General features: G+C 44.0%; 1 protein-coding gene and 1 long non-coding RNA gene across 2 annotated transcripts in view; one reads left to right on the top strand and one right to left on the bottom strand.

The window, feature by feature from the left end:
* Window positions 1-456: 456 nt before the first annotated feature.
* Window positions 457-13,939, bottom strand: part of C8B (complement C8 beta chain) — a 43,289-nt gene continuing 29,806 nt past the window's right edge. Inside the window, exons 10-12 of the mRNA XM_086390189.1 lie at window positions 6,473-6,626; window positions 4,047-4,115; window positions 457-783 (exon numbers count right to left, since the gene is read on the bottom strand). Of these exons, the coding sequence (XP_086246315.1) occupies window positions 632-783; window positions 4,047-4,115; window positions 6,473-6,626 (375 nt within the window). The 3' untranslated portion in view covers window positions 457-631. The remainder of the gene's footprint in view (window positions 784-4,046; window positions 4,116-6,472; window positions 6,627-13,939) is intronic.
* On the top strand, window positions 8,171-13,722 carry LOC147375431 (uncharacterized). The gene is made up of 3 exons (XR_015160067.1): window positions 8,171-8,307; window positions 9,910-9,987; window positions 13,584-13,722. It is a non-coding gene; the product is annotated as an uncharacterized LOC147375431 (long non-coding RNA).

The raw sequence follows: 13,939 nt of genomic DNA on the forward strand, positions 1-13,939 counted from the left end.
GCCCACCAGGCTCCTCCATCCATGGGATTTTCCAGGCAAGAGTGCTGGAGTGGGGTGCCATTGCCTTCTCCATCCTACTGTTTAATAGGGCTAATAAAGTATCCACCTTATAAGGTCTTGAGGATGGAATGAATGAATAAATGCACTGAGCACCATGGCTGGCACACACTAATCATTCAATAAACCTGAATTGCCAACTGACATGATGAATGAGACAGTATGTCCTCAGGATAGGAGCAGTTTAATATCTATTCAAGCATCCATCATTGGGAACTTACTGCAGGTCACTGGTGGATAGTGGGACTTTCACGTAGACAACTTCCAACACAATCCCAGCTGATAGTAAATGTGAGTAAGATAAAATTGCTGAGATGAGCAAAGTGAAAATTATCAGGATGGTTAAGCCTTTCAGGAGACCCTAATTACTGTTTAACTTACTATTTGTTCAAATTGATGTGCACTTGACAAATAATATCTTTATTTTAAACATTCTGAATGGCACAGCCCTCCACCCATGGGCCAGCTCCAAATGGGAGCAGGTGTGGGGCTGAGCTGACTTGATTTCTAAGGGCTCAGCACTTACGCTGCGTTGAACCCACAGGAGCATCACCTGCTAAATGCTTTTCCTTCCTTAACAGTTAAGTGTTTCTGAAGCAGGACCCGAGCAGGGGTTGCCCCCATTTCCAGGAGGTGGATTGGTGCACTGCCTTTGTCTTGTTTTATGTCCTCCAGAACACGGAGACCAGTTTGACCAGCAATTCCACTTCCCATCAATGGGGACATCTATAAGAAAGAAGGTCAATGAATGTTAATTAGCCTTTATTATACACTAGTGCCCTACAGGAGGGGTGAGGTGTATAAACCCTAGGGCACTGGGAATCTGAATCTCTGATCTCCCCACTCCAGTCTACTGTCCTTCTTTCAGGCCACTGACTCACTATGCTCCTTTGAACCACAGGGCCCTGCACATGCTGTTCTCCTGGCCCCAAATACCCTCTGTTCCTCTGGTCAATCCTATTCATCCTTCAGATCTCAGTTTAAGTGTTATTTCTGCAGGGAAACCTTTCCTGATTCCTAACTCCTCATCAATATTTCATATTTTAAGCTCTCAGAGCATTTTGTAGCCCTTAGAGTAGAAACAGACGATTCAAATGATGTTGGTCTTTCTAAAGAGCAGTCTCCATGGTGAGAGGAATTATATCTGATTTTCCCACCACTGAATGAACTCCAGCACCTAAACTGGCACATAGGAATCCCTGAGTCCATATTAGTGGAATAAATGGTTTCTAGCTTAGACACTTCCAAGGTATACAATGCCAGATAGTTAACTTCTTCTCAGCATATCAAACGGGAGCTCTGTTATCCACAGTGGTCGTGGAGTGCTTTCAATGAAGTGATAACACCATGCTCACTTCTCCCTGACATTTGCCTTTCCCTTTAGGATTTCTGGTTGTTGATGAGACTGGAAAATAGTCAATTACATTCGCCATGATGGATATGCACATGGCTGAGCCTCTAACTTGCAGTGTAGTTCTGGGCATATTATTTAATATCCCTGAGCCTCACCATTGGTAACATGAGATACCAGGAGAAGGAGATTTCTAAGGTCTCCTCCAACCAGTGGAAATCCTGTGATTTTTGTCATTATACTCTTACTGGACAGATCACTGTCAGGGGTCTGGTTGAGATATAGCAGGAGAGGGGGTGAAGAAACCCCTGATCCCTTTACTGGGGAGGAGGGCAGAGCAGGCACCAAGATCAAAGGCAACAGAGACAAGCTCACTGGACCTGAAACTGGGTCCCTATATCTACTATGTGGGCAAGTTAATTAGGTGCCCACTGAACCTCAGATTCTTCATCTATAAAATGGGGGTATTGGCAGTATCTACTTCATGAGGTTATTGAGAGGATGAAAGGATTTAACATACGTGAAATAAAAATTAACTGTATATTTTGCTCCAGAACAAATATTTATTTTGCTCTTCTGATGGGTTAGGCATCCTTCCAAGTGCTTTTTATGTCTCAAGAGAGACTCAAGACAACTCTTTGAGATAGTTAACACATTATTGACCAGGGGATTTTTGCAGAAACTAACACATGTGACATTAATATTGCATACGTGTACATGCATGCATGCTCAGTCGTTCAGTCATGTCTGACCCGATGGACTGTAGCCTACCAGGCTCCTCTGTCTAAGGGATTATCCAGGCAAGAATACTGGAGTAGGTTGCCATTTCCTCCTTCAGGGGAGCTTCCTGACCCAGGGCTCAAACCCATGTCTCTTGTGTCTCCTGCACTGCAGGCAGATTCTTTACCACTGAGCCATCAGGGAAGCATTAATATTGGGTTGACCAAAAACTTTGTTCAGATTGTTCCACATGTTCTTATAGAAAAATGTGAAAGAACTTTGTGGTCAACCCAATACATCTCTGGTCAATGATGTGTTAATATCATCATCTCCATTTTAAAAATGAGGAAATCAAGGCACAAAGAGGTCAAGTAATTTGCTATTAAATGATGAGATGGAATTTGAATCCATGCTGAGTCAAAGCCCTCACCAATTTGTCGGCTACCAAATGGTGTGTGTGTGTGTGTGTGTGTGTGTGTGTGTGTGTGCGCGTGTGTGTGTGTGTGCGTGCACGCTCAGTTGTTGTCATATCTGACTCTTAGCGACCCTGTGGACTAGGCAAGAATACTAGACTGCACTGCCATTTCCTCTTCCAGGAGATCTTCCTAGTGGAGAATTTAATATATGTTTGGTGTTTTTATTGGATATGCCATTTCCTTTTTTAATGGTATCACCAAAAATGCACAGAAAGGAAAAGAAACAGGTGGGGGTGGGGGATAGGCGGTGTGAAGAATTCTTAGATAATAAACTGGCTAAAAAAATGGTAATCCAGTCTTTCAGTTGTTAATTAAACAGCAGTAACTGTGTGGGAACCTGAGGACTCAGAGGTATAAACAGGACATGATCCCTACTCACAGACAGGGAGGGAGACACACACAACCCAAAATAGAATGTGCTAAGAGATATAATAAACACATGTTTGAAGTCCTGTGGGATCCCACAGTAGAAATTAATTCTACTTGGGTTAGAATAATTTTTATAGAAGAAAGGGCATCTGTGTTGGATTTTGAGGGTTGAATAGGAGTTCACTTTGCTAAGTCACTTCAGTCATGTCTGACTCTGTGATCCCATAGACGGCAGCCCACCAGGCTCCCCCATCCCTGGGATTCTCCAGGCAAGAACACTGGAGTGGGTTGCCATTTCCTTCTCCAATGCAGGAAAGTGAAAAGTGAAAGGGAAGTCACTCAGTCATATCCGACCCTTCGAGACCCCATGGACCAGGCTCCTCCGTCCATGGGATTTTCCAGGCAAGAGTACTGGAGTGGGGTGCCATTGCCTTCTCCAAGGAGTTCACTACATTTAAAAAAAAAAGATAAACATTCCAGAATGATTTGAAGAGATGACTTGCGGCTGCCATACATTAGCAGTCTTGTAACATGGAGTACTCTCAGTTGTGAAAATATTAAGTCAGGAGTCAAGATGGATCTCAAGGGCTTCCCTGGGGGTCCAGTGATTAAGAATCCACCTGCCAATGCAGGGGACATGGGTTCAAGCCTTGGTCGGTCCAGTAAGATCCCACATGCAGCAAGACCACTAAGCCCAGGCGCCACGACTACTGAGCCCGAGTTCTAGAGCCCAGGCTCTGCAACTACTGAGCCTGAATGTTGCAACTACTGAAGCCCACTCTTTGCGAGAGCCCAAGCTCCACAAGAAAAGAAGCTATCACAATGAGAAGCCCGCACACCGCAATGAAGAATAAGCCCAGCTCCTTGCAACTAGAGAAAGCTTGTACTCACATCAGTGAAGACCTGGTGCAGCCAAAACAATAAACAAATAAAGCTTAAAAAAAAAAGATGGATCACAAGTTCATAGTGTCCAGTTCCCTAGTCCATGCCTTGACTTTGCTCTTACTGTTTTAAATTATTTTCTGGACTTCCCTAGACTTTCCTTTCCCAACCCACCCTCACAGACTCCTTACTTTTCCGGTGTGTGACCTCACAGGCCGAGCCTTGGAATCCAGCGGGACAGATGCACTCACAGCGTGTTCCTGAGAAGACAAGGCAGAGAAAACATGAATCACACCATGTGAAACACAGAGCTCCTGGAGTTCAACCCTCCCTCCACTTCACAGCTTTTCCATTAGGTTAAAATAGGACAAACGTTTAACTGAATGGTTTGAAATAAGAAGGTTCAGTGCCAAGAATACCCACTCCTTTCTTGAAGGTCCTTTGCTCATGAAAGGGTGTTTATTCCACCACAGAAAATGATGTAGAGCTACTGAGAAAAATTACCCATTAGCTGACCTTTGACCTAAACTTATGGATTTTGGGGGTCAGAAGATACATTACTGAGGTCATTGGGGCCAGTGGTCACTGGTGCTCAATTTCACATCAAGTAATTTCCTTGTCTCTGCTTGAACACCTCTAGTGATGAAGAACTCACTACTCTTGGACATCTCATGCTACCTTGGGCTTCCCTTGTGGCTCAGCTGGTAAAGAATCCACCTGCAATGCAGGAGACCTGGGTTCAATCCCTGGGTTGGGAAGATCCCCTGGAGAAGGGAAAGGCTACCCACTCCAGTATTCTGGCCTGGAGAATCGTATGGACTGTATAGTCCATGGGGTTGCAAAGACTGGGACACGACTGAGCGACTTTCACTTTCTTTCACTTTTCACATTTATGTTCCCTTTGGCCAGTTCTGACATTTTAGAAATTATTCTTTATGTTAATCTGTCACATGTCACCCTGGAGCTTCTCTCACATCAACCACGTGAACTCTTTTTACAGGACTGTCCTTTACAGGTAAGGCCCTTTCAGCCTCTGGCTTCCTTTGCTCCCTCACCTCCAAAGTAGAGCCTCCAGGGAGTCCCAGTCTCTAGGTCCAAACTACACACAAGGCAAGGAGGATTTCAGCAACCCTAGATCAAAATCTGGAGCAGGTGAACGGATCCTACTTCCTGCTGAACTGACCCTCTCTTACAGGTCCTGTTCCTGAAGGAGAACTCTCCATCCTTAGGCTGTCACTTATGCCTGCTTTGCTTATCTCCATCCCCTCTGAGAAGCAAGATACATATCCATCCGTCTCAGCTGAGCAGGTGGAATCTTTCTCCCCGAGAACAGATCTCCTCTCGTGTCCCCTCTGTTGAGCTCACTCTATCCACATGAGTTCTGCCGGTTGGCTCCCTAGGCTGGGATCTGCCGTACCCAGGTGCTCTTGGCACCCTGTTTCAGCATTATGCTGGATGGGACTCTTCCTCAGCCCATCAAAACAAGAGCAGATGACCCCAGGCCCCAGCTCTGCTCATGTTTGCTCTGCCCACTGCGGTGACCCCGGATGTGACCCTCAAGTTAGCAATGAAGTTCTCGTGGCCCATCCATGCTGCCACCTCCCCATCCTCCAATTGTCTCACCATGTATTGGTCAGGATATGCAGGAGGGGTTTCCCCTGCTCGGCCCAGGGAGGGCCTTTTGTCTGACCAGGAGTCCCTCCCCACTCTCTGTTACAGGCGATAGCGTCTCATCTCGTCCCTGCCTTCAGTTTAATGCTTTCCCTTGTGGCTATAACCTAGGTATCCTGACAGCCTAAGCAGCCTCTTCTAGCTGCCTGCATTCTGACTACCTGGTCCTAACACTGGTACATTTCAATGCAACCTTTGGGTCAAGTCTAGCTCTCCTGCTAGTCTAAAAGCTTGGCAAAATCATGGATTCTGTCTGCCAGGGAATTCAGCTGTGTAACAGCTGCCCAACTCTCACTGTACACCGAATTATCTGGTAGGCTTTTTAAAAGGCCAGTCCCAGTGACTGGCTTTCACTGTTTCGGGCTGAGGCCCAGGGCTTTGTGTCTGTGCAAAGCTCCCTGGGTGATTCTCACACGCACCTTGACAGGAGCATCGTGCACCTTGCCATTAGTGCCACCTGAGTACAGGCGCCTCGTCAGTCCAACCCCACCTCACTGTGCTCCAGGAAGGTGGGGGCTTCAGCAATGGTGAGTCACACCCCAGCCACAAATTAGAACTACCAGAAGAGGGGAGGGTCTCGCCATCCTGATGAGGGTCTCTTCCCTAGAGTTTCATGTGATGATCACATCTGGGGCTCTAGCATCAGTAGTTCTAAAGATCCCCAGTGGTTCTAATGCCCAACCAGGGTGGAGAAGCTCAGCTTTAAAAGGCTCCAAATGGCCAGGGGCTCATCTTTTTTCCTCTGAGACAAAGAAGGGAGCTTTATGACAGTCCCTGGAGCTTGAGACAGAGGACTGGGGAAAGACCTAGAAATTGCCCTGGAGATACACATCAAACCTTGACCTAGAAACACACCTCTGGAGGCTGTGTGGATTGACAACGTGATCTGGCCCCAGAACCAGCCCATCCAGGTGGTAGCTTCCACAAACGACACTGGAAACGGTACCTTTCAGGACAGGGACTCCGTTCCCCTGGCAGGGAGCACACTGGCAGGAGTCGACTTCCTTCTGGAACTCCTCCAGGGCCTTCTTCATGTTCTGCTTCACTGTGCTGGAATACGCAAAGTCTGTGGCTGTCACCAGTTCATACAGAGGCATTACCTGGGAAAGGAGCAAAGGCATTGATTTCAACAGAATACATTGGTCATATAGTAACAAAAGCCCAAAGTAAGGCTCCATAGGAATGGGCAGGTTTGGTGCATGCAGATCACAGTGGATTCATATGGAACTGGATGGACGGTACAGCACACGGATGGACACCCCATCCTTTCTCTTTCCCATCCCACCCAATAGCCACAAACAAGCCCATTCAAGTTCAGGTCAACAAACACTTGCTGAATACCTTCCAAGTGCCAGGCAAGAAGCATAGTAAGGAATAAGATAAAATCCCCACTTCACTCCCCCAGAACTCAGAATCTAGAGATACAGACAGTTGTACTAATGGATACTTACAGAACAGTGGTTACAGGTAACAGTGGTAACTTGTAATGGGTAGAGAGGAAAATGAAGTCACTCAATCATGTCCGACTCTTTGCAACCTCATGGACTGTAGCCAGCCAGGCTCCTCCGTCCATGGGATTTTCCAGGCAAGAATATTAGAGTGGGTTGCCATTTCCTTCTCCAATTGCAGGACAGTAACCAGGGTAGAGAGGAGGAGTTTGTTAATCTCTCTTTGGTGGGAGAGGGGAGGGGATTTGCAAGCTGCTCTTTGGAAGTATTATAGGAGCCCTGTTTCAGCAATACCTCCCACCCCAAACCTGTGAAAATCCTTCATGTCATGCAAGAGCCACAATTAGGGAAACTTCCCCTGAGCTCTAAAGCTTCCAGAACACCTTCCTACTATGAAATGCTCAGCATACTGTCTACACTACTCATCCAATACAAATTCTACCTCTTTTCTCCCTTGTGGTCAATGTTTTGGGCTGAAGTCCCTTTTCCTTCATCTCTAAATAGACTGTAAGCGCCTGAAGATCAGACCTATATACTGCTCAGCTGTGTCTCGAGGGTTCGGCCCAAAGCTTAATGAGAGTGGCTAATAAGACTGGGTAGAAGAATGAAAAGGGAATGGGAGGCCTCATTAGGGTAACAGCAGCTGGCATGGAGGCCAGGGTGTGGCAAGCAGAGAGAAAGATGTTCTCAGTGGGCATGGCAGTGTCTGAGAGCAGGAGGCCACAGGTGGATGTGGGGGTGTTTGTGGCCTTGGAAAAGACAGAGGCAAAGTCCAAAGAGGTAGTTAAACATGTTCAGAGCCTCTTGGCTCAGAGTTTCAGCTCCAGGGTCAGGTTCCTCGCCAGATTTTGTTTGTGATCCTGCGCTAATCCGGCCCTGGAGAGTTTAGGGTCTGTCTAAACACAGGCAATCATGCCTAATAGAAGCCTCCAGTGGGAAGAAAATTGCTTCCATTTCTTAATGCATCTGATGCTGACCTTCACTCCAGTGGGCAAAGCAAGGCCCCTTGGTGGTCCCATTGTCTCACCGTTTTGTGGTCAATGAATTGATCCAGAGGCTGTTTGCAGAATGGTCCAGCTTCTGGCCACACATGGTGGGTAGGCGGGGGTACATAGAGGGTTGCTGTACACCCACAATGAGCTCCTCTAACAGCCTGCTCTCCCTGCCAGAGCACCTCGAAAGGCTGCCTTTAACCTGCTTTTAACCTACCAGGCATTTTCCTACTAGTTCTGAGATCTGCTTCAGGAGATAAAGTCAGTGGCACCGTGTGCCAGGGGCTGTGCTATGATCCTCCTTCATCCTCGCATGGGAGCAATTACCAGCGCCATTTCAGGTGAGGTTAAGTTGAAGAACTCATTGAATAGGGGTGCCAGGACTCTAATCCCAAATCTGTGCTTCTCCTACTAGTTCATGAAAACTGGTGATAAAAATGGTGATTATTCTCCTTTCCAACCTCTATCCCAGGGTTCTCCAGGACAGTCTGCCTTGCAACTTGGCAGCAATTCCTAAGATTCCCTCCACAGTTTCCTTCTTAACTTAATGCGGCTCACTTGTCTTTTTTTTTGGTTTGCTGGTTCCTTTTTCCTGTCTTTCTCTCTTTTGTCCTCTTCTTCCTTCCTCCCTTCCTCCTCCTTCCTTCTACATCTCTCCCCCAGACACCCAATCCTAACTACTCACATTGATCATTGGTTTCTTAGCACACCTGCAGTAGTGAAAACTTGATTGATTGATTACATTGCTGCACAGAGACGGTGGTGGTTGTTCAGTCGCTAAGTTATGTCCAGCCCTTTGCAACCCCCTTAACTGCAGCACGCCAGGCAGGCATGGTCTATAAAACTCCCTGCAGGTGTCTATGATGGACCCTGGTGATTGGCATTCTTGATTATTGCCATAGCCCGCATTCATTAGCTGCTGAACTAAAAACATATGTGATCTAACTTAATCTTCACAACAATCTTAGGAGTCAGGTAAACTTCTGTATCCCCGTTTTATAGATGGCAAAGCTGAGGCACAGAAAACTTAAAGAAATTTACCAGAGTAACACTCGGTAAGCAGCAGCAGATAGGAACTGTTACCAATGTGATTTGTGCCCTTTCAGAATATATTTTTGGAAGGGTAGATGGACAGATACTTATACCAAATTGATGGCATAAGAAAAGCACATGTTTACATTCCACTTTTTTCACTTAATGTCATATTATGAACATTTTCCTATGCTATTCAATAATCCTTGATAAAATGATTTTCATGACTACAGGGTATCCTGTTGTCCTGGTGGACTACAATGTATTCAACTATACTCTGTTATTGAATCTTTAGGTGGCTTCCACTTTTATGTTTCCTTTGCTACTACAAATATGGTTGTCCTCCCTTATCAGTCAGGATACATTCCAAGACCCTTGATGATTGCCCAAAACCAGGAAGAGCACCAAACTCAACATATACTATGTCTTTTCCTATACCCATATACTACGATTAATTTAATTTATGAACTAAGCATGATGAGAGATTAACAATGGGAACTAAAAGTAGAACAATTATAACAATACACTGTAATAAAAGTCGTGTGAACGTGCTCTCTCTGTCTCTCAAAATATCTGATTGTACTGTATTACCCTTCTTGTACTTGTGATGACATGAGATCATAACGTGCTAACGTGATCAGGTGAAGTGAGTGAATGACGGAGGCATTACGACATAGTGTCAGGCTACTGTTTATGTGTCATCAGAAAGTTCACCTGCTTCGGTGGTCCTGGGTTACTGAACCATGATCATGTCAGGGGTTGGATGTCAGGAGCAGATGGTGCTGATGGCTAGGGATCCCAGGTGGGGATGCAGTGGGACAGTGCAAGATTTCATCCCACTAGTCAGAATGGCTTGCAATGAAAAACTGAAAAATTGCTTCTTTCTAGAGTTTTCCATTTAATATTTTCAGATCATGGTTGACCATGAGTAACTGAACCTCAGAAAGCAAAACTTCAGATAAAGTGAAACTACAGCAGCATAAAATCAGGTGGGTCTTTATAGATACATCTTTACCAATTTTTAAAATGATTTCTACAGACAATTTTTGCATTTAGGGTTATTGGATCAAACATTGTAAACATTGTTAAGGTCTTGGATATATACAGTTAAATTCTTTTCCTAAAGGGATGTACCATTTTATAGTCCTATTTCATAATATAAAAGTTTCCATCCCATTGCTCCCAATAAGGTTGAGTATTAAAGATTTTTAATCATCATTAATCTGATAGGCAAAAGATACTTTGTATTGTTACTTTAATTTTCATTTTTATTGCTGAGAAGTTAAAATTTTGCTTATTTATCATCTGAGTTCTTCTGAGAGTTTTCTATTTTTTTGAGATATTTTTCTTATAAACAGTATCATTCCTTACACATGAAAGATTTCACATGTGGCAAATTATTTTGTTGTTGTGTTACCTTCCACTTAATAATATTTGTGGGTTTCCTTATTTGAAATTCAGAATTTATTATTTCAAGTGAGATCTGACAGTCTAAGTCCGAAATATCTTACTGATTCTTGCTACCACAGTATCTACATTTTAAACCTTCTGTTAATCAGAGTAACCTGCTTTTAGAGAATCTTTGAATAAATTGCTTCAGTAAAGTGTAATGGTCATTATCACTGTTTACCAAATGTATCAGCTTCTTTTCCTTCTGGGCACTTGGCAGGATTGCTTTTCCCTGAACCATCCTTAAGGGTAGGTTTGCAATATGACTTTTTCTGAGCTGTGAGAGGTAAGCAGAGGGAGCATCCCTTCCAGGTTGAAGCTTTGGCAGGAGAGTGTGGTGAATTTTCCCATTCCCTTACCATTGCTGTGATGGCAATGGCAGAGAAGAGATTGCAGAGAAGGCAATGGCACCCCACTCCAGTACTCTTGCCTGGAAAATCCCATAGACAGAAGAGCCTGGAAGGCTGTAGTCCATGGGGTCGCTGAGGGTCGGACACGACTGAGCAACTTCACTTTCACTTTTCACTTTTATGCATTGGAGAAGGAAATGGTGACCCACTCCAGTGTTCTTGCCTGGAGAATCCCAGGGATGGGGGAGCCTGGTGGGCTGCCCTCTATGCAGTCGCACAGAGTTGGACATGACTGAAGCGACTTAGCAGCAGCAGCAGCAGCTGTGATGATATTGGGGGCACATGACAAGATAAAACCTCCACTGCCCAGATCCCACAGTGATATTCAGAAAAGCCTCTTTACCAGTATACTTTGGACATGAATGTGACTGAGCAATAAACTTTTGCTGGCCTAAGTTGTTGAAATTTGGGGCTGTTTCACGGTGGCATAACCGAGGCTCTCCTGATGCCTCATTTGAACCATTCAGCACTGTATTTTCCCTTCTACACTTGGTCATGCCATGTTCTGTACCATGGAGTCTCCATCAGCCTGAACCCCAGACCACAACCTTGCCACCCCAACCACAATGGATATGTACATAGATGACAGACTTTGTGACTAAAGTTGACAATCAAATATAGTATTCTGAGTTAAATTTGAATTTCAGATAAGTAACAAATGAAATTTTAGTATGAAGTGAAAAAGTGTTAGTCACTTAGTCATGTCTGACTCTTTGCCATGGCCTGCAGCCCGCCAGGCTCCTCTGTCCATGGGATTTCCCAAGCAAGAACACTGGAGTGGGTCACCATTTCTTTCTCCAGGGGATCTTCCCAATCCAGGGATCGAACCCAGGTCTCCTGCACTGAAGGCAGATTCTTTACCATTCGAGCCACCAAATATGTCGCATGAAATATTTCAAAGATGCTTATCCTAAAAAAAATATTCCTTATTTGTCTGAAGTTCATAATTATTTGGACATCCTCTATTGCCAGGATCCTTCGAATGTCTTGGGGAATTTTTTCATCCTTTAAAGACCATTTCACTGGGACACAAGCTTTTTCCTTCATGGTTGTCACTCTACAATCTTTATGCATTTAGCACTGCGAATAATTCTAAGATCAGTACGACTTCTATTTCTGTAGGATCTATTTGTTCCTCAAAGTAAAAAATTTCACCACGCTGTGTTTCAGTATTGTTTTATCTTCAGTACTTTTGCCTGCTTTTCAATGAGCTGTTCATTTTGCATTATCAGCTCAGGGAAGTTTCCCTTATTATGTGCTTGATTAATGCATCTTCACATTCACTCCTGTATCTTTCTCAGGAAGAATGCTCTGGGTTTTAGATTTCCACTGCTGTACTCTGTGTCCATCATATTTCTTTTATATCATTGTTTTAATCTCTTTGTCTTTTGCTTCTGCATTATAGGAACATTTTTACAGCACCTTCCACATCACTGACTCAATTTTCTGCAGTGTCAATTCTGTTCTTTATAGTTTCCAATGTAGGTTTTGCTTCTACTATTGTGCTTTTGGCTTCCTACATTCAGCCATTTCCCTTTTCATCTGATTAGTGACTAAACATCTCGGCTTCTATTTTTTAGTTCATAAATTCTTTATTTTCTTACAATCACAAAGAAAATATATTGTAAAATTTACTTCTATGTTTAGATGTATGCTTGTCTATTTTATCTTGGGTATAATCTCAATCTTTTGTGTTCAAAGTTCTCTTTATATATGTCCAGTGATTTCGCTACCTCTTCTTTGAACAAAGCACCATGTCTCTATATCTAATGTTCACCAGTAAACAATGTGAATGGGCTCTTCTCTGGTCTTCTTTCCTGCCTACCTGGCTCCTATAGGAACTGTGTTTCCAGATATTGATCTTTAAGACTGGTTTATGTACATGAGCCTTGGCCAATACTCCATGTCTAGGAATTCCTTATCGAGTGGTCTCTACTCTCTTGGAAAGTACTTGCTGCTCCAACTACCTGGTAAACTGATTGTGCAGAGAATTATTTTGAGATAATATGAAGTCATAAACAGTTTTCTCTTGCCAGAAAGAATCTGTGACTACAATAGATGTTTCCAACTCAAGTTAGGGATATATAGGAGAAATGCACAAAAGCTTTCAACAAATTCACCTCCGCCACTACTGGAAACATCTCTGATTTTCTAATCTCTCCCCTTTCAGTCCCCACAACTCTTCACAGCACTATACTTATAGTAGATACAATACTTTCCAGGGCATCACATACATGCTGTTTGAAGCCTCTGTGCCATCAGTGAAGTACCACATCTCTGAGGATGGTGGCAGGTCTGAGATGCTTAGCATGCTAACATGTGCTCTCTCTCTTTCTCACAAACACACAAAACACACATCCCTTTATCATATCCCATGCTGCTGGATACTTGACATTCCCAATGCCCATGATGGCACTTCCAACCTAAATGGATAGGTAACCAGAGCAATCCATTAATTTTAAGTTTAAAACAAAATTCAGGTAAGATATCAGTAAAAAGTAAAGACCAGGGGTCTATTTTTCCATGAACTCTCTTCTCTCCCATGCTTGTTTGTGATACCAACCAATGTCATCATGTCATTAGCTCATCCCAGATTTCTCTAGAGCCTCCTGCAAGCTATGGCTCACTTTACCTTTCTCGATGCCTGCCAGCAACTAAACCCTAAGTGTAACTACTGAATACATGGCAGAGGAAAGGATTTGAATGGCAGCCTTCTTGTTCTGCAGCAACCATGCAATTGACATATAAACAAAGACACTGGAAAACTGCCAAGTTCGGGAACTGCACAGCCTCTCATCAGAGCTCCAGTCCCTTAACTCCTCTCCTTGGCTGTAAGAGTAAATCTCCAGAGGGTGAATGCTGGACCATCAATAATTGTACAGACAATGGCAAGAAGAGGGCAGTGTAAGATGTGACATGGACACCGTGCTGAAGTACCCACAGGCAAGGACCAACCCTGCTGATGTGTATGACAGCACTGCTCTAGCTAACGTCTTTTTAGTTTAAGGTTGTAAAACTGCCATTGTTTGGGTGACAGGTGGTTGGGATCATTATTTTCTATTTACCAAACCCACAGGAAAAT

The sequence above is a fragment of the Bos grunniens genome, chromosome 3 (assembly GCF_055505025.1).
Source record: "Bos grunniens cultivar Pamir isolate PY7600 chromosome 3, Bosgru_T2T1.0, whole genome shotgun sequence".
Classification (NCBI taxonomy): domain Eukaryota; kingdom Metazoa; phylum Chordata; class Mammalia; order Artiodactyla; family Bovidae; genus Bos; species Bos grunniens.